The 21,805-nt window shown below is 41.6% G+C and overlaps 1 protein-coding gene across 1 annotated transcript in view; it reads right to left on the bottom strand.

Moving 5' to 3' along the window:
• The window catches only part of LOC114554821 (plakophilin-3), a 36,469-nt gene continuing 14,664 nt past the window's right edge, over window positions 1-21,805 (bottom strand). Inside the window, exons 6-13 of the mRNA XM_028576871.1 lie at window positions 21,521-21,680; window positions 19,692-19,800; window positions 15,802-15,966; window positions 11,741-11,920; window positions 11,456-11,609; window positions 10,163-10,358; window positions 9,679-9,766; window positions 1-2,922 (exon numbers count right to left, since the gene is read on the bottom strand). Coding sequence (XP_028432672.1) covers window positions 2,881-2,922; window positions 9,679-9,766; window positions 10,163-10,358; window positions 11,456-11,609; window positions 11,741-11,920; window positions 15,802-15,966; window positions 19,692-19,800; window positions 21,521-21,680 — 1,094 coding nt within the window. The 3' untranslated portion in view covers window positions 1-2,880. The remainder of the gene's footprint in view (window positions 2,923-9,678; window positions 9,767-10,162; window positions 10,359-11,455; window positions 11,610-11,740; window positions 11,921-15,801; window positions 15,967-19,691; window positions 19,801-21,520; window positions 21,681-21,805) is intronic.

The following is a 21,805-nucleotide window of genomic DNA, read 5'->3' as shown; positions in this document are numbered from 1 at the left end:
TATTAATAATGCTAATATTTATTATGATCATTAATAAACATGATCAAAAATGGAGTATAAGGAAGAACAGGGAACACATTTAAAACAATTACATACTCCATAACGATGCAGTTCTCCCTGATCTAACTTATTGTTCACATCTGCTCTGTGCAGCTTAACATGCTCAATGTCCTGCAATCTGAGGGGGAGAGAATGGATGTACAAATTCAGCTGCACAAAAATGCAGATCATTTCACTTTATAGAACTCTTATATGCACTGCTTCCCTGTTTCAGGGGATGGGTGGTCTTTTTGTTGAAGCCCCTCTCTCCAGTTGTTCCCACTGCAGAACCAAGCCTTTTTATTCTGTCTGAGCCCCTCCCTTCCTCCATCTGCTGCTGGTCTGCCTCAGTTTCCTCCATGTGATAAACTCCAGGTCCGAAGGTTACACTCTCCCCCACACGGCCTTCAAGAGAAATCCCCCTCCTTGGCTCCTGCTGGCCTCTCAGCAGACACTATTGTGAGGCTCAGGGTATCCTTTTACTGTAAAGTAAATTTTGTTTGACTAGATAGATTATATAGGGCAGAGTAAGAGTATCCATTTTTTTTTCTTAAATAACACACTATTTTCTCCAATCTTTGATGATATTCCTCAGCACATACAGTATATTTTTTTAAAGGGGACAATTTACTTCATTATGAGCACAACACACTGTATTGTGAAGACAGGTTAATTGCAAACAGTTGTTTGGCCAATAATTTGATGTTTGGTGAAGAGTAGTCCTTTCTTAGACTGCCATGGTGGCCTCTCATGCTGTCTTCTCATTTATTCTTTTATGAAATGATAATTAAATGCATTCATTTCTAAGAGCATTTTCATTCTCAGGACAGATACAAAAGTAAAACAAATCAAACGAATGCAAAATCTCAAATGAACAAGATATGAATGGCTGATATCTAAACTTAAATGAAATCTGGAGCTGCTTGATAAACTCCTCTAACTGCTAATTTGTTCGCTTTTTGGACTGTTGCAACAGGTTCTCACACCCATCTCGTAAAATATGGACGCTTGGTCAGGTGCCTTTGTCGTTCTTATTGACGCTAAAAGTCCTTTAGCGCTTTAAGTAAGCGCGCTTGGTCGGGACTATTGCCGTCCCTTTTGAGCTTTAAGTAAAAGCGCTTGGTCGGGACTATTGCCATCCCTTTTGACGCAGTTATGTTAAGGAAAAGGTCATGGTTGGGCTTACGGTTCCGTGACACGCGGGAACAACGGGTCGGCTGGGTTTAGGAAAGGGTCGTGGGTGGGCATACGGTTCCGTGATGCGGGAACAACGGGTCAGTTAAAGAAAAAAGCCACTTTAGGAAACGTGACAAGCGGGACGCAAACCCCGGTCTTCTGGGTGAAAGTCCCGTGTTTGACCCATCCACCACCCCAATCGACCTCCTTATGCAGAATTTCATCCTTACATACTACTCGCTAAACCCCATCTAACTGCTGCTCTCCCCGGTGCGTTATACAAACACGCTGAAAGATGCCTTTTTCGTCGCGTCAGACGCTGACAGCTACTGACAACCACTGACAGCCACTGTCCAAACGTCCTTATTTTACGAGTTTGGAGTGAGAATGGGTTGACTGTTAACGAAAATGGCTACCGCCCAACTCTGATGGTTAACATCTGAGAGAAAAATACGTCTGACATTTGTTTGTTAAAAAGACTACAAACAGCCACGCTAGCTACTCTGTGAAGCCGTTGGTGTGTATTAGCATTGGTGCTTTGAGCTAAATGCTTACATTAGCATGCAAACATGCTGATATTTAGCAGAAAAGGTTTAGCATGCTCATCATCTTAGCTTAGCATGTTAGTATACTAAGATTTGCTAATTAGCACTTAACACAAAGTGCAGCTGAGGCTGATGGGAATGTCATTAGTTTTGCAGGTATTTGATCATAAACCAAAGTATTAGACACATTCATATTTTACCCTGATCATCACTAAAGCCTGGGATAATGATTCAGGCCGGGAAACTGGCAATCCATCCAACAGTTGTCGAGACTCTCCAGTCTGGACTAAGGTGACCAGATTTCTGAAATGAAAATGGGGGGCCTTTCCTAGTATGGTCAATATACAGTATAATTGAAATATCCAATGTTATTATCTATAAAATAAATAGGGGGACAATTCTGGTTTCATGTATTTTGACCATGGTAACTGTTTTAAAAAACAAGCACAGCGCGATTAAGATGTCAACCGGTAGGATCTGCTGCCCAGTCTTGCCACATAAGATATCATTTCACTTTTCGGCCTGTTTATAACACACAGTAGTTAAAAACGGGGATGTTTCCAAGGAAAGAACTCCAACTGGGGACACGCCACCAAAACCGGGGACTGTCCCCGGGAAACAGGGAAGTCTGGTCACCCTAGTCTGGACCTAAGGGTGGACTGACTGACCGACATTGCTATGTCTTTAAGCCTCTCTCTCTCTCTCTCTCTCTCTCTCTCTCTCTCTCTCTCTCTCTCTCTAATGTGGGCATCATATATCAGCTATAAAGAACATTAGTTTAAAATAAATTGGAATCAGTGTCAAAACAACATATCAGTATATCAGTCAAAGAGCATATGGTATATTTGGGGGTGAAGTCCACTGTGTGTGTTGAAACCGTTAAATTCCCATCATCACAGGCTATCTAGTTTAAGCTAAGCCAAGTTAAACACACAGCCAGCCACCTGAAAGAGGACACGCTTTAAGTCCATTGGCTCCAGTCCATTTTTCTCTTCCTGTAAGTCCGTCACAGTAAGATAATCTGCTCAGTGAATCCAACTGTCGTTCCTCGTCTTTTTCCTCCCAGCAACCTTGATCCTGAGGTCGAAAGCTCAGGGTGAATCACGTAATGTGCTGCAGCCTAGATGGCGGCATCTGTGAAGTCTCGTCTGGCAAATCCTTTCTGAAAAACATTAGACACAATACAAATACCGATAAACATTGTGAAAAGCAGTCTTCCCGAAAATGATGTAGCCTAATGATTGGGCAACCATTGGCTGCACGCTCAGTCTGCACTAAGATAGTTACCTGCATATTTGAGTCTTTATTCACCTACAGATTGTTCAAAACTCTGCTGACACATTGTTTCATTACACTGGCTTCCAGTTTGTTTTAGAATCCATTTTAAATTTATTTTAATCAACTATAGGCTAAGGCATTAAATAGCCAAACCCCACCATACATTGCTAAACTTTTAGACTAACAGATCCTAATATATAAACGAGAGAATAGGTTGATTTCCAATGACTCCCAATTATGACTGTTCTATTTACTGCTGCACAGTGGCCGTTATAAACATGTGACCATGGCCAGACTTTATTCCACAGCGCTGTGGAGACTGAGACATAGTCATCTGATCCATATTTATTATTATTATTATTATTATTATTGTGATGCCTAGTCTATATCGACGACGTTCCACACACTGGGATTGTTCAGGTGCCAGATGTCTCTCTCAATCGGCCGGATGTCCGTTACCTTCCTCTTTCTTTGAGTTGGCATTCTAAACTTATGAGGACTATGGTTAACTGCTCTTCAGATCTCTGCAGGGTAAATCCAGACAGCTAGCTAGACTATCTGTCCAATCTGAGTTTTCTGTTGCACGACTAAAACAACATTTAAACGTACACGCTCCACCAAAACAAGTTCCTTCCCGAGGTTATTTTGCAGAGGCACCGTCATCGTGTCCGGGGCTTAACGCCGCCCAAGATGACTGTGATTGGTTTAAAGAAATGCCAATAAACCTGAGCATGTTATTCTCCCATCCCAGAATGCTGTGTGGACTAGCCAAACCCTCCACCGCAGCACTGTGGAGGAAGGTCTGGCAATGCGCGACTACTAAATGCCTAGTGCAACAGCCCACAACGGCCCCACTCGATCATTATGTCCTTCCTCTCTGGGTAGCGCAGGAAATTCTATGTTGGTCTTTCTTTTATATGAGGAAATATTTTGTTCACATTAATTTTGTCTGGAGTGTGTCTCCGGGGAAAAGCTCATGGGTAAAAAAAAGCAGCAAATTTCATGGCAGTCTGTCCCGTAGTTTTCCAGATATTTTGCTTTGGACCATTTTGTTTGTACTGTGACTTGTGAAGACAGCACAGCATGTTTGCAGCAAGTTTTGTATGAACTGCATGAGATTGGGTTGAGGACAGACACACAACAGGATATCTATCAAATGTAATAACTTCACCATGGCCACCAGGCAGTCAGATAAACACATGGCTTTTGTTTGTCAGCGGGGGCTGTGTGTGTGTGTGTGTGTGTGTGTTATACAGGAGGAACATAACAGCGTTCAGGGACTGCCAAGTCCACATATCCAAACTCTACTTTTATTCATTCCAGAAGAAACAAAAGAGACAAACCCCAAATATCTCAGCCAAATTCTCTGCATTTCTGCTGAGAGCGCCGCGGTCGCTCAGAAACTAAAACTCAATAAAACCTGGGCCAGGCACCAGCAGGGATAGACAAAGGTAGAGTATTCAGGAGATAAAGCAGGGATCCTCACAAGAATGTAGTGAGGAAGTGCTGCCACTGTGTTATACAAAACTAAAGGAATTGCTACATCTCTAAATTTATGTAAATGTAGTTTTAGTAGAGTAGAATTTAGTGTTATTTCCACTTGCAATTGCAAACCCCTAACAGCAAGTATTAGAGATTGTGTTATCTAATATAATCAGTGTGGCATACCACAGCAGATTGGTGAAACATCCTTCTATCAAAGGAGCTGCTTGTCTTGTTCGTGCCCAGGCTGCTGTAATCCTGTTAGCCACTCACTTTGGATCTTTATCAACTTCATAAACTGGGGAAAACCCACTTGTTCTAAGTTGTATTTTAACATATTGTCAGATTTTTGAGTTCATTCCCAATTTCAATAATTGCCTAGGGTTTTTGTTCTTCATTAACTGAACAGCTGATAGAATAAACTCTGACATGTTCTTTTTCCATCACAGTTTGAGCTGCAAGCAGGTAGCAACTTTAAAGGTACTTTAATCAATATTTTCATATTGAGACTGGAATAAGTTACGTTGGTGGTGATAACCCAATAAGCCATTAAAGAGCCAGACATTTTTCTCAGGGGTGGGTGTAGACTAAAACAAAGCTAAATGAGAGAGAATATTGGACATACATTCCTCAGGTTACACAAACATATGAAGGGATTATCTATCTGCTGGATGTGTAAATAAGCCATTGTTTGCTAACACATACTGTATATATATGTCATGTTAACGTTACAAGGTGTTAATGTGTCAGCGTTACGTGTTCAGCTTGTTTTGCTGCCCCAAAGTGCCCAATAAATCAGTTTTTTTTTTTTTTTATCTCTTGATAAGGAAAGAAACTCCTGCATCTCAGTCTGCATCTGCAGTCAGATTTGTAGCTAAATGTTGGGGAAATATTTTCATTTGCAGAGCCATGTATCCTCAGATAAGGCATGACCATAGGCTAACAACAGGCTTTCAGAACAAAGCAAAGGAGTGAAGAGGAGAACCAATGGGAAGAGAAGAGCAGAGGTCAAGTAAGATAAAAAACAGATGTGTACAGACTGAAAAACCATCTGGTGGAGACAGTTTAGAGCACAATGTCAGCCAACACCCACACATTCTGCTCTCCACTTTGACTTCAGACTGAGGTCTTCATTCACACACGCAGCAGCCTAAAATACCTTATATTAGCACTGCAACTAACTATGTGACTTAAATTTATCCATGACACTTTCAAAAGACCATTAGATACAGTAGGGTTTACTGTCCCACTGCAAACAGAGCACAGTAAAGCTGTGGGGGTTGATAAGGGATTTCAATGAACAATTCTACACAACAGCTATCATCCAAGACAATTATGTATGCTCTACAATATTTGTGATGAAATCAATTTAATAGATTCTAGACACATTTCCAGTCAGGCATTATTTCGAATAAACTGACCACATATTGGGAATCTAAATGGTAACTTCCTCACCTGAAAATATATTAAACTTAATAAAGTAACAGCTTTTAGCCTGGCTCAAAATCTCTGCCTATTACATGACTGACAGCCGCCTGTCTGTCCCTGCCAGTCTCTGAAAATGTTTATAATTAATCAAAACGACATGATATGATGGTTATTGTAACGTATACATCTTTATTAATGAAGAAAATAATTACATTTGTGGGTTTCTTTTCTTTGTCATAACACTCACTTTTAAGTGTGCCTCTGAGAAACCTGAGTTAGGAGTGCCATATACGGTAGCCCTAACACTTTGCCCTAGCTCTCTAGCCCAACAAGAATCAGGACACCCCTTCCACGCAAATCAGAAGAATAGGGCAAGGGGTCTATTGGGATTGGCCCAAAGACTCTTTGTTGACACCCATAAACGTCCTGCGCTCGGAAAAATAATAAGAAAAGAGAACATACAGGCAGAGGGCATGCTCTCTGCAGATACAGACCGCTAAACACTGAGAGGGATTACTTTTGTTTTAGTCCATACATTGTTTTTTTAGGATAATTCTCCATATCATACCTTTAAAGACGGTCTCAAATACCGGCACTTTCCTAAACGGGGCTAGGCTACTTCAAGTTTGATGTGAAACAAACTGGTGTTTCCTGTTAAACTAATCCGAAAACATGCCAACAAAGACAAAAGATACACACAAACTTTATCCCCTGACCTATCACCATAGTTGAAGGTTTTACGCTCTCAAATACTAACAAATAGAGGCATTTCCTGGAAAAGGGTGTGAGCCACACACCCCTACAACAAACCACAACATTACTATGTGCTTTAATTTCTGACATTATTTTGATCAACTGATACAACAAAAGAGCTCTTGATAAAAAAAATTCTGCCACACATCCCAGCCCAGGGCTCAGGCAAAGGACACGGCCAGAAGGAAAACAGATACATGATCGTATGAGACTTGAGCCAAACATAGCAAATGCCAAACACCAACAACCACGCATAAACAGGAACACTAACCAGGGGAATAATGGTTGAATGTCCTGAAAGCAGTGTTTTTCAACACTGGGGGTCAACTATTTTAATGAAGACTTTTGTAATCTGGTTTCTGAGCCTCAACTGTAGTTTACCCAGATCCCACTCTATGAGGTGGCGGTCAGGTCACAGGATAGTGACAGTACTGTCGAGATCACTGAAAGCAATTAGCGATGTTCTAGCTGCCTCCGACTCTCAGCGCCAAAGCCAAAAGCATTTAATGTTCTTTTTGAACAAAGATAAAATATATACATATATAAAATAAAATATGTATATATAGCCTGTATAAAATAAAAAATAAAAATACAAAAGTGCGTAGCAACAAGAACAATATCTATACAGTGTTACAAATAATATTAAAAATACTATTACAATTAATATTTTTTAAAACTGTCCGAAAAGGAGCAGGAATCAAGCCAAAGCTTGTGATGTTTCCCACCCCTCATTCAAATTTAACTCATTCCTTTATATATCATATATTTTTACATTTTAAGTAAGTCAACAACCCATTTCCATAATCCACCACCCCATTACAATCCGTACACTAACCCACCTTCACCATCATCTCTCTTCCTCGTCATATCCTTTTAATAAATGTTTTTTATATAACTTCCATCCATCTGTCTTATGATGGATGTACTTCAGAATGTGGTCTTTGCTCACCACGGTCAGATCACTGGTGCGAAGATTAGAAGCACTAAGAGAAATAACAGCCCTCGCTGCTGCTGCTGCCAAACAGAAACTCTTAAAACAAACAATGGTGCAACCGAGTTAACTCTGGGGGTGCTTCGTTCCTGTGGTTGCTCTGCTGTCAACAAGAGATAAAACACTTCCAGCACACAAACGTTTACGGCAATGTGAGGTCACATGGATCTGTACGTTATCTATCTTCAAATACAAAATGACCTCTCAATTTATAATGGCAAGTTAAAATGTGTCCATCTTCTGCTTGCATAATACTGTATCTGAAGTCTCTTTCCTGAAATTCAGCCTTGGTGCAGAATTACAGCCACTAGTGTCAGTCCCATAATGAGCTTTCCATACTATGTGCCATTTCTGTGTCTGAAGCTATTGAGGAGAAGAGAGGGGGGGGGGGGGCAAGGTGGAGGGTGGGGGTGTGGCCTTGACCAACTGCCACTTTGCTCGTTTGAAAACCATGATGTCTCTCTCTCATGGGTGGGCCAAATTCTCTGTGAGGGCAAAACAGAGAAAGGGGAGGTAACCTTGCTCCTTATGACCTCATAAAGAGAAGATTCCAGATCAGCCCATCTGAGCTTTTCATTTTCAAGATACCCAGGGCTCGGTTTACACCTATCGCCATTTCTAGCCACTGGGGGACCATAGGCAGGCTGGGGCAACGCATATTAATGTTAAAAAATCTCATAAAGTGAAATTTTCATGCCATGGGACCTTTAAATTCTGTTGGTTGTCAGGAGCCATGATTTCAACTTTAGTTGATCCCTTTTCAAGGCTTGGTGTCCAAGAAGGACAAGACAATTATTACCAAACGTTCCAGCTCCACAGAGCGTTTAGCATCTTTTAGTTTAATTAGTAGGCTATATTTTTTGGCCCTCAAACTCCGTCACATTAACCTCGTTTCCAGACGTACATAACTTGCAGGTTGTTTTTTTGAAAAGAAAGATCTGATAAATCAACTGTACACCTGACCAGTACCAAGCAGCAGAAACAATTTAGCAACTATCTAGCCAGTAAACATAGTGGAGCATTTAGCAGCTAAAGAAGAGCCAGATATTTCCCTTGGGAGTTGGTGGAGACCAAAAGAGAACAAAAAGGTTTTATTGGTTTAATTGGTATTATTGGCTTTTACGGTTGAATGTATGATAATTGGCTTTTTTTTTTTTTACAAGTGGTTCCCAAAGTGGGGTCCTTGATTGGGTTCCAGGGGGTCCCCAGCAAAAATGGGTATCATTGATTTTCACTAGAATTCAATCAATAAGTAACACAATGACACAATGTATGACCTTTTTTAGTCATGGGTTTCATATACTTTCTGTAATAAAACATTTAAAAGCAAAACTCCTATCAGATAGGTGACCATGGCCCAATATCTTAACAAATGGGGGTCCGTGGTCTAATTGTTATCAGTTTAGGAGTCCTTCACGTAAAAAAGTTTGGGAACCACTGAGGATGATTCTTTTTTGGGCATTTTAGGGCATTTATTTATAGGACAGCTAAAGACATGAAAGGGGAGAGAGAGAGGGGTAATGACATGCAGCAAAGGGCCGCAGGCTGGAGTTGCCACGTCGAGGAGTAAACCTCTGTATATGGGCGCTCGCTCTACCGGGTGAGGTACCCAGGCGCCCAGATGATGACATGATGATTCTAAAGTAGCAGCAAAGTATGTCTGGAGATGAATGCTCTATGATGCAGTGATGCTGAACCCAAAAAAGTATATCTCATCATTTTATTGTTGCAATCCATTGTTAATCCCAAACCCACCCCAGGTGTCCCCCGACATGCATACCTCAGTACTGTATGTATGCTGTAAGTGTATCACAGTTATTTAGATAAGACTAGAGTTCAATTAGAAGTGTATCCTAAATGAATGAATGAAAACTAAAACAAGACCTCACAGTGGGCTCTGGGAAGCTATGGAGAGTATCATAACTTTATGACTCATTATTCATTAATAGAAAACAAAATAGCTGCATCAGCAGCTTTGCCTCTCACCAGTTTGTAGTCCTTGTGCAGTTTGTTGTAATGGAACATGTTGCAGAGGACAGTGGAGGCTGCTCTGGCGGCTTTTAGACTCCCAGAGCTAAACCAACACACAGTGACAGACGGTTAGAGACAAGGAGGAAATACCACAGCAAAAGCAGATGGGAGAAACCCAGAGATAAACACTCTAAAATGACCTGCAAATTACCAGAGGGTTATATTTTTGCATGGCCAGCGGGGGAGAGCAGTAACAGTTCCAGAATATGTAAAGTCATTGACAGCAAGCAGAGATAACAACTTCCAAACTGACAGATTGTTGTACCTAAAAAATGTTAACCAATTATAAAGATCACAAATACAAGATAACAAGGTTTTCATAGATTCAAAATGTATGTTGAGTTAATAACTTTTACTCATTCTGCTTTCTGAAGCAGCAGCTCTGTGTTCTCCCTGTACCACACTGATATTTGATGATTCCAGTAAAAGTCAGACCAACCTGTTATCATGGGATGTCTTGATGCCCAACAGTTTGGGCAAGCCGTTGAAATATGAGATGTCACGGGCTGCCAAGGAACTGCCGGTGACCAGGTGATTGAGGGCTCCACAGATGTTGACCACCACCTCGCTGGATGGTGTTTTCTGCAGGCCATCACTGGGCAGCTTGGTCACCAGAATGTTCACCATGCTCTTAGCTGCAAGGACAAAGCGCAAGGGGGGGTTGTGTTACAGAACTGTTTTTATATAAATCCTCTAAAAAGGGCTGGGTACCAACACACCGCACACTTTAAGACCCTGAAAAATTGCCTCCATAGTATTGAGTATCGAAAACTTTGTACGTTTGTATTCCACAAGGGAAGTGGAAGCTAGTTAGCCTTGCTAACCTTAGCACTGATTTCCACTAGGCGGTACTTATCATTCATGTTATTTCAACACCTACAAACACACTTAGTGCTGTGTTGGTTCCACATTATACAAAGTAGGGGGTTCAGACCAGACTGAAAACTCACAGAAGTGTTTAGTTCTGTGACCGCAGCAGTACAGGGCTCCATTTTCTAATCACGACATAGAGTAACATACGGAGTCATGGTGGAACATACAGAGTGCTCATGGGAGTAAGCAACGTCAGCCTCCTGGCTGATTAACTGCCTCGGTAGCTGTTGGAACTGAAGTGTAATTACTGAAGTGTAATTATGAACTATTGTCAGTGCCCTTCTAGTCTGGATCAATGGAAGTACATTTCCAGGATAAAGCCTCTCTGTGTGTTGCCCTTCTCAAAATCCCTTCGAGCTAGCAAGCTACATGCTAAAAACTGTAAACTGGGAAAAAAAATGTGGATTGTGCAACAAGGCAGGCCTGCTTTGTTCTTTCGGGGAATGATTGTGAAGATTTTGGGACCAATTGGTGCGGATTGCTTTGGACAAAGTAGCCTACACACAGCGATACACTGATAAGAGCAAATGAGGTTTAACCATGTATCCAGCTAATTTAAATAGCTCACGTTACTGTATTGTGTCAACAGTTAACTTCATTTAAGATTTTATATGCCGTTCCACCAAAACAAGTTCCTGTTCAAGACTATTTTGTTTGGACTGTTTCTGCGTCCAAACTTAGACTTACCTAAGATGATTGTGATTAGTTTAAAAAAAATCAAACAACCCAGAGCGTTTCTTTCTCCTATCCCAGAATGTATCTGTGTTGCAGCCAGAACTTACTCCTCTGTGGAGATTTTTCTGGCAATGTGAGCCAAAGAGAACTGAAGCGCCTTCAGCAATCTTAGTTTGCATCTTACCCATGTGGTCTTTGTTGGTGGAGTGTCTGGCCAGATTTCTCAGCAGGCCAGTCAGAGACCTCAGCTCCATGTCACTGTTGGTGTCTAACAGATCCAGCAGGATGGGCAGCATCCTCTCCTGCTCCACGACCACACCACTCAGTACCGATGACCACTGGCAGAGAGGGGCAAAGATCCCATGAGCCTGTACTGACTTCTGTTCTGATTGTGTGCATTGTTGGCCACACACAAAAAATAAGACAGTTCATTTTGGAATGCATAGTTAATATTTCTGTGAAATCCTACCCTGGCCTCCCCTGCAGTGATATTTTGCAGGGCACCTATGGCAGCCTCGCGGCTGGTGGAGCTGCTGTCGCTGTTCTGCAGAACGAGCTTGTAGAGCGCCACCACATTAGGGTGCCACAGCCACTCAGAGGCCTTAGGTTGTCGGGACACCTCAGACAATATGGACAGATTCTGGTTACGCTGCCGTGGAGATAAAAGAGAAAGAAAATGTCTATTTATTGTTAATTTACTTACAATATGTTCTATTGTAGCTACACAACTGTAAGTTTATTTTATTACATTTTACTCAAATCGTTTTTTCTCTTGTATTAGCTCTTATCAGGTGTCGCTAGTTGTAACTAATTAAGCTAACGTTAACTCCATTAGTCTCCGGCTGACTTATTTCATGTTTTCAACTGACTCATTTTAAAATGAGAATCTTACAAAAGGGGCCTTAAACACGCACATTATGCCTACATACATTATACTGTGCTAAAAGGCAGATGCTAAAGCTAACATGTTCCAGGCAAAAAGTCAGTATCCTCACCAGTTGCTGACTCATGTAGAAGACATGGGTAAAAAAGCAGTATTGTTCTTGTTTTGCAGTGTAAAGCTAGTTAGTCCTAGTATTATAAGTGTGATACGGCAAAAAAGACAAACATAACCCTGTTTGGCTGCTTAGCTTACATCGTTTCTTTTTTATAACCATACAGGTAATCTCATTTAGACACAGTCCCATTCTCAAGAGACACCTGGTCAAGACACAACAGCAACAAAACACATTACAGACGGACAGGACATTCGTAAAGTATGTATTCCTCTTCTTCAAAATAGGACACAAATCATAAAGTGCAAAAGTGCCAAATGTGTGATATCGTAACCAAAATCTATGCACAACAATTTGTATGATATCCTACGAAATTACGGCACATGACGACTGGTCACATGACATTTAAGGTTAGCGGTCTTTCCAGTTAAATTTAGCTGAGAAAAGGTGACTGTGAGCCGGGTACAGAGAACCTGTTGCTATCGTTTCAGCGGCCGTTGCAGTTAGGTTTAGCCTAACAAAGGTGACTGTCATGCGGTGACAACAGTTAAGTTTAGGCACCAAAACAACTAGTTCAGATTATAAAAAAGATTGTGGTTTGGGTTAAAACACCCGTTTCCTGGGTAAAAGTCTTGTGTTTTTCCTTTAACTTCTTCCTGGACATGACCTCCCCTGCTTGAAAGCCCTGTGTTTTAGGACCCATGCATCCACCCCAACCTTCTCCCTTGCAGCAGCTTGTTCAGGTTCAAGGGGCAGAAGGTCTTTCTCTTCCAAAAATCACTCTCAAAACTCTTCAAATGCAGATGCGCATTGCTTTAGTGGGCAAATACAAAGCTTGACAGGCTGGCAGTGCCAGTTGCCATTGCTAAGCTATTATTGGACAATCACTGTTCGGAGGAGGGGGTTAGCACACAGTCAGTTTGGCCATTGGTTTTTAAGATATTTTGTCATGGACCAAAGGCAAGTCAAGGAAAAAGATTCCAACCAGAACAACTGAGTATCCTTTAGAGACCCTGAATGTCGCACTCTGGCCTGGAGTTGTAAAGACATCTGTCTCTGGACTAAAGTGTTAACCACATGAACGGACAGAGGGACAGATCACTATCCTCAGGCCCTGCTAAAGCAGGACAAAAATCCTCCCAGTTCAGCCTCCATATAACCTGGCTAATGCTCTGCTCTAAGCAAAAGTAGGTCATATATAGTTAAACGGGTTCCTTTATCCTCACTCTTGGGGTGACTATGAGAACATGCATGTAACAGTGGGCCTGATGTGTATTCCTTTAGCCTCCACTGCTATTAAAATGAGTAATGTGATCTACTGGTTGTGTGTGGTTTCTATTGGAAACGGATCCTCCCTGTGGACCTGAGGCCACTTCTCAGGTTTCTAACTACTCAGCCACTTATTATCTGGCAATTTCCGAGATACCGGAGAGAACCCTGACCTAATGCTTGACTTTTTGAGGCTTGATAAGTGAAACATCTTTAAAATTACTTGTACAGAATTGCCTCAAGCACATTACAAACTCTGATTATGATACTGCATCTGACAAACAGCACCCCAGCTTCCCAGACCTGAAAACAATGACTATGTTATTGAGACCAGAAAAAGATTAAAAAGAAATGGTTGGATAGCGTTGATGTTGTCTGTAAGACTCCAAAAGAGAATGAGATGGGTAGAAAACATTTGTCATGTCATGTCATGTCATGTCATGTCATGCAGTCATAATGCATTTTCTCTTCATGTTTTCAATATCAATTACTGAAAAAGCCTTCATTAAGATGTATGATGTATAGATGTATATAATATGTGGATAAAAGCCATAGTCTGTAAAAATAATGGACGAAGCTTCCGGGTCAGAGAAGTGAAGTCAATGCGGAAGTGCCTTAAACTCGCATTCTGTCTCATATCTGGCAGGGGGCGACTCCACTGGTTGCAAAAAGAAGTCTGTTTCTATAGAAATCTATGAGAAAATGAGCCTAGTTCTTACTAGTAAACACACAAATAATTATCCACCGGACTCGCTCCCGAAGGGTTGAAAATCGGCAACTTTCCCTCTATAGCGTTTAGCTTAGCACAGCGTCATTGCAACCATAAACAACAACGGCTTGGCTGCGTCATCCTTTTCCAGCTCCACCCTCTCCGTAAAAATCGTCACATCTGGTTTAAGAAAAACAAGATGGTGACATCCGTATCGCCGAACTTGAGGCTTCTAAACGGCAGTCCACAAACCAATGGGTGACGTCACTGCTGCTACGTCCATTATTTTTACAGTCTATGTGAAAAGCATTGAGCAATCACCAGCAGACAGCCTTTTGGCAAGCAGCAGGAATTGCAGTGACAGTGCGCAGAGTGAATGAGAGCATGGCTGTGATGGGTGTGGTGGCTGTGGCAGACAAGCTAGCAGGTTGACATCATATCCAACATGTTTGTGATTATATAAACTTTGGATCTAAAAAGCGGACATGCATTTGGGACAAACGTATGATAACTTTAAAAGATATGTAATGTAATTAAAAATAAAATACATAAATACATAAAATGAAGGAAAAAAAGCAAAGCAAAACACATGGTAAAATCACATGTCGGATATGCCTGCATGTAACTCTGCTTTAAAGGTCCCATGACATGGTGCTCTTTGGATGCTTTTATATAGACCTTAGTGGTCCCCTAATACTGTATCTGAAGTCTCTTTTATATAGACCTTAGTGGTCCCCTAATACTGTATCTGAAGTCTCTTTTATAAAGACCTTAGTGGTCCCCTAATACTGTATCTGAAGTCTCTTTCCCGAAGTTCAGCCTTGGTGTAGAATTACAGCCACTAGAGCCAGTCCCACAATGAGCTTTCCTTAGGATGTGCCATTTCTGTGTTTGTAACTATTGAGGAGGAAAGAGGGGGAGGCAAGGTGGAGGGTGGGGGTGTGGCCTTGATCAACTGCCACTTTACTCGTTTGAAAGACATGATTTCTCTCTCTCATGGGTGGGCCAAATTCTCTGGACGGGTAAAGCAAAGAAAGGGGAGGTAACCTTGCTCCTTATGACCTCATAAGGAGCAAGATTCCAGATCGGCCCATCTGAGCTTTCATTTTCTCAAAGGCAGAGCAGGATACCCAGGGCTCGGTTTACACGTATCGCCATTTCTAGCCACTGGGGGACCATAGGCAAGCTGGGGCAACGCATATTAATGTTAAAAAACCTCATAAAGTGAAGTTTTCATGCCATGGGACCTTTGATATCACTGAATATAACCATACTGATGATTCCTATTAAAAGTTGTAGTTACATTAATTGTCATTGACTTCATATTTTAGGACCAAAGACTAAAGCAGTATTAATTGATTTCTTCAGCCACTAAGGGAAACGGAACGAGCTGTAAACACACATTGACATAATATCACCATTTAAAGTTGTTACAGTATGCACAACATGCTAGCAAACAGTTGTCTATTGACACATCCTGCAGACGCAGAGCAACTTAAGCATTAGCTCAGAGTCGTGTTTCCGGCATGTCATTTCACGATGTGTGATGAATTGTACCTCAGTGTGCTTTTTGTTATACAGAGTAAAGCAGCCGATGGCCTCACTGTCCCTGGAGGCGGAGGCTCTCGTCGGGCCCTCCAGACGGTGTCGAACCGAGGGAGGAAGCTCTGTGTACAGCTGGTAGGACAGATTCCTCATCACACACAATGAATTCTCCAAACCCTAAACGTTAAGAAAGACAGTGACAGGAGACCAAATTAATGGGGGTTTGACAAGAGGAGGGTGAGAGTGGACCATTTGTATTGAAAGCAGTAATAAATAAATAACTAGCATGAGTGGATGCTGAAACATGTAAACTGCACAACTGGTGGAATAAGCTGATAAGTTCGTACTCTGATCATATGAAATCTGAGTTGAATGCCTGATGTCCTCTAATGTTTAACAGGTTACTGAGGCATAGAAACAACTTCCCGCTTTCACTATTGGTTTGTCAAACTGGAACCAACACAGCATTGTGAGCACTTTTCAGATGTTGATATAGTTCACTAGTTAAATGTAAACTTTGGCCTGATGATGGCGCTAGATGAAAAGTCAGAGGAGTAGGATTCATTCTCTGGACACCATGAATGTCTGTACAAAATGTCATGGCAATAAATCCAAGTTGTTGAGATATTTCACTCTGTACCAGTGTTCTAGTCAAGACCACCTAAACCGAGACCAAGTCATCACCAACACCAGAGAGTATCGAGACCAAGACTAGGCCAGTGCCAGACAGCCAGAGCTTTTTCTCCTGTTTCCCACATTCACTTTCTTGGTGATTAACAGGAACACATTTCAAATAAGAAATTAGTCAAGCTAATGGTTGCATTTGGAGCAGAAAGCTTGACATCCAATAACAGTAATGCACAGGCAATTTAGTGATAGCCTTGCAGCTGTGGTCTTGACCGGTCTTGAAATAAAATCCAGAGTCCTCTTTATCCGAGACAAAACCGAATAAAAATGCGGTCGATTCCGAGACGAGACCTTCAGAAAGTGGTCTTCAGACCTACACTGGTCTCCAGTAATAAAACGCTGCTCTGGACCAAAGTGGTGAACTGCAGACATTGCAGTCCATCCATAGAGCTACACCACTTACATGGCTGAAAAGCATCTCATGTAACTACAGTATTTTCAAAAACATGAAGATTATACAAAATCCCCCCAAAAAAAATCCTTGTTTTGACAGAATAGGCAGAGATTGCTAAAAGTGGATCTGGTTGTATCTTTTTATTGAGTACTTCAGATAACCATCTAAATACTTTTAGTAAATAATCATCTAGAAGAAGAGAAAACTAAATTGAATGAGACCGTTTTTAATGCTCACATAATTGAGAAACTGGTGGCTGGATTTAGCTCAGTTTAGTACTGAACATGAGCTGAGAATTGATAAGATAAGACAGATTTTTATTGGCCTGAAGGAAATTTGTCTTGGACAAATGGAGAGTATCTGCGGAATAGAGGAATTGAATGTGTTCCTGCCAGCAAATTATAGAGAATGGTCTTAATGCTGTCAACAATGAGTCCTAACTCAACCCATAAACCTTAAATACTTTGTAAAACACAATTCAGCATGACCTTTTTCCTCTACTCAATATTATTTTGAATCAGATTTAGCTGGAGAGTTTAGATCAAATACAACTTTCCAGAGCTGCCACCTTGTGTTTTTATTTTTTTCAGTTTTGAAACCGATGACATCTCCCACAGCATGTTGGTCAAATCAGACGCAGGAAGGAAGGGTTCATGTTGTTGTCTAATGGAAGCAGAGCCTTTATCAATCATCTGCCAGTCAGTTAAAGATTTATCCAAGTATGACTAGTAACGCAGGTCCCTGTACCTCACAATGAAGAACTGAGAGATAAAGTACTGAATTGGATAACAAGTTAACACTCCTTAGTCCCTTAGTGCAATTCCAGAGGAACTGCCAGGCTGAAGAAACACCAACGAATAATGCAACACGCTTCTAACGCAGTGCTTTAAAGGATATGGCTGGTGATATGGTGGCATTTTAGGCCTTTATTTATATAGGACAGCTAAAAGGGGAGAGAGAGAGAGAGAGAGAGAGAGGGGGGGGAATAACATGCAGCAAAGGGCCACAGGGCAGAGTCGAACCTCCGTCGTAAACCTCTATATATGGGCGCCTGCTCTAACAGGTGAGCTACCCAGTCGCCCGGCTGGTGATGTTCTAAAGTTTTTCTTCTATTTACAACAAATCTCATGAAAAGACCTAGCCTGGTTGACACCAGACCCTTCTCAGCTGTAACTGAGAGTGGGTCTGGGGAAGGTTCATTCACAGCTCATTTCCAAAGAGGCGTCACCAACGGACGCCGCTCAAACGCCTCTGGGCGCAAATCGGATAGTCCTTCAACCAATCAGAAGAACGATCCGGGTGACGTAGCAGCGACAGCGGCATCAACGGGTTGCTGCACTTCGGTGGCCGTCATGTTGAATGTAAACACAAAGCTGCTCGCCATCGCTGCGCTATCGTCATCGTGTAAAGCCCGCCTCTACGGTTGCGATTGGTGCCTCGATTCGGAAAAATTGGAAATGGGCTTGAATGGGATCTCGGCCAGATGGACTTGCAGAGCAAATCTCAAATTTGCCGGAAGTTCGTCAGGGTTTTCCCAGGCTAGAAAAGACCCGAGCCAACAATAAAATTGATCTTGCTAAGTAGTCAAAGCCTGGTATATGTTACCCCTCTGTGCCATAGAGCTCCATTGTTCCTCAAAAACTATTGAAACACGTCAGTGAGCCACACTGTTGCACTGACTGACATGTTCCTTCATTACCATGAACACACACTGTAGTTTATTTTGACTCAATCCCACACCGTCCTGCTGCTCCACATACTCATTAGAGCACTGAATGTGGATTAATCCGCCTCTAAAAACAAATGAACTATTTCTTCCTGTTTGAGTAACATTTGCTAAACGTGACATTGTCCAGCTGTATTGAAAAAAATACTGAGATTTTAAAGATTCACATCTTCATTAGGAACTACAGATGTCCTGAGCCAATCCAAAGGATTGGCATAAGGGCAATCCGGGCATTTTTCAGACTACACAGAGGTTGGCAAAATACCTATACTCGGACGCTAATTAATCTTTCACCGCTGCTCTTTCTTTTTTATGACATAGAGCAGTGTCCAAAACATTATGATAGCAGCTTCTTGTTTTTAGGTGTTGATGACCATCGCTTTCCCAGGTTCACAAACCAGTGTTTTTGTAGTTTCCGCAACTCAAACAGAGTGATGCATCTTCTCTCGAGTGGATCGCCATGACAGTAAATTGACGCAATCCATAATTTAAGTTTAACAACTTAATAGTTTTAAACCAGGACCATCAGTATTTGGATCAAGTGGCTCGTAAAAAACATGGTGTGTCAGATTAGGTAGCCTACAGCTGTTATTTCCATGTGTCAGATGCATATGTAATCAACATTTAGGGAAGTATCTGATTGGACTAGCAGGTTGCTAATATTAAAAGGAATATTGGTCAGGATCTGGGCCTAAAAAACGTGATCGGGACATCCGTAGCAGAAACCAATGGGCTTGGGACTGAGTCCCATGGACAAGGAAGGGAAGTTTCAAAGTACTGAGAGCATGACTAACAACACAAGTGTTGGTTTGGGTCTTGGGTCATGGGATTTGTTGACAAAAAGAAAAATATAGACAGGCCTTTTCCTTTAACGTGAATATGTTATTAAATGTCATAAGAAGTTGTGGAGTCTTTCATTTTGTGTAATCTTGGCCTTTTGGTCTTTTTATCTCCAGCTTTGGTGGTTGGTGGTTCTCATAGCTACTGATGTTTTAAAGGGCCTGCCAGGCCTGACCATAGTGATTTTCAAATCAGACATTGTCATTTACAGTGTATCAAAATGTCACAGGCTATTACAGTGCATGTCAGAGTTACCTTGTCATCTGCCCTGTCCGCTTGTTGAATGTAGGACACCAGAGAGTCCACCAGGCCTCGCGTGTCTCTCATCTTCTGTCTCGTCCTCTCATTCACTGAGCTCAAGTTCCTATGCAGTCAAACACACAGATAGAGACGTTTAACCCCAGGCTAGGCTATTGAAACCTTACTGCAGTAAAGCTGTCTTCATTGAATGCATCTTTGAGCGATTATAGCACAAACTTTAGTTGAAAGGATGAGTGGTTTTTTGGATCTTACTGCACTCACATGTAATTATATCTGTCAATAAACTTCTCAGAGACATGCTTTACAAGGTGTAACCTAGTGTAACTTCAGTTCCATGTTATGGAAATGAAAAATTATGTTTATATGATCTTGACAGAAGCTGTTAAAGTGAATAAAATCTGCATTCTGTAAAGACAGCGTAATGCTGTTTCCAATCGAAGCAATAAAATGCTGCCCGTCCTTAACTTTAAAATGTATGCTTCTGCCTGGTATCTCCATAGCAACCGCAGGTAGGGTTAATGAATAATGTAGTATTTAGTGCCATTCAGCCGACCAAGTTGAGGAAAACAACGTGGAGGAACATTCAAACATTGGTTTTGGAGTATGATTGTTACTTTTGATCCATGGTAGCAGTTTTAAGTTTTAATCACGATCACGATTTTGGCTTCCCACGATCAAATTTGCGTGATCGAGCGATACTTAAAATGCATCATTCTCTTCGTAGAACGCTCTGTATCAAAGAGTGCCAATCTAGCACTCCGTAAACCACTATCTGATCACGTGCCTCCATGAGCCAATCAGAGTTGTTCCCTGCACCGCACCGTTTAGCTGTCAGCATTTTAGCCGTGTTTAATCCAGTTACTACTGTAGCTAATGGTAGGCTAACATTATCTGCTGTATAACGTGTTATTAGTGTTTACTAGCGTGACATGCAGCGATGTTTATATTATCTCTAACGTGGGTTTCGGAGCATCAGAGCGCAACGCAGACATTCAAGTGGGACCGTAATGAGGCACCAAAATCAGCGTTGCTATTTTGTCCGGTAGATACCGGGCACCACACGAGCCGTTAACGGGAACAGAAAATTGCGTTGCCATGCTAGCAGCTAGGTGAGCATTATAACGTGTGTTACAAAGTGACCCACGTTTGTCTCTGAAGTAAAGGCTGGACTACAATAGAGCTGTTTGGAGCAGTTGGTGAACAGTGTTTTCTGTTGGAGATGGTAAGTCCCTTTGGGGTGGACTTTGGGCTTTTTCACTTTGTAAACCTATAACGTGCACAAAAAGATATATATAACACAATAACGGAAAGAGGAAAAGCCGAAAAGCATAATATGAGCATTTTAAACCTCATTTGCTCTTACCAGTGTATCGCCATTGTGTACTTCTTCAGCTATCCCACCAATCAGTCCCCAAACCAGTTAGAGAGTAAAATCATGTTTTTTGTAAATCTTTACAATCATTTCCCGAAAGAATAAAGCAGATCCTGCCTTGTTACACGATCCACATTTTCTTTAAAACGTGACATTTTCAGTGTGTAGTTTGCTAGCTCGAAGGTTCTGGTTTTTGTTTACCAAAGAGAACGGAGTTGGAGAACGGCAACACACAGAGAGCGGCAGGTGATGGACTTCCAATGTCTCAGACTAATGACCAAATAACTGCAAAACGTGACTTTCCCATGAGCCTCAGTTGTACTTTGTGTATACTGCTAACTAGCGATTGTGAAAAATTAAAACTTTTGGTATGATTACAGTGTCTAACCCATAGAACTTTAACATGTGTTGGGCACAGGGTGATAGGTTGAGCAGGCACTTGTGTAGTCACCTGAGGCAGCCGCTGGTGTTGTAGAAGATGTCTTTCTCAGACGGGCTGAGTGGCATGCTGCTGCACAGAGGGATGAGTATGTTCTCTGTCAGCTCTGATAAAGCTTCTTTGGACAGCTTCTCCTTCAGGTTGTCTCTGGAGGACAGATTCCACAGGACACCTGCAGCCACAACAAACAAGTTTTTAACCTGTAGCCTGAATAACTGAGTAATTCAAAGCAGATCAGTCAGTAACAACACCTGGATGGTGGGATTGAATTACAGGTAAATATTAGGGCTGTCAAAA

This window comes from Perca flavescens, chromosome 1 (assembly GCF_004354835.1).
Source record: "Perca flavescens isolate YP-PL-M2 chromosome 1, PFLA_1.0, whole genome shotgun sequence".
NCBI classification, from domain to species: Eukaryota; Metazoa; Chordata; class Actinopteri; order Perciformes; family Percidae; genus Perca; species Perca flavescens.
This window is presented reverse-complemented; position numbering and strand designations above follow the sequence as displayed.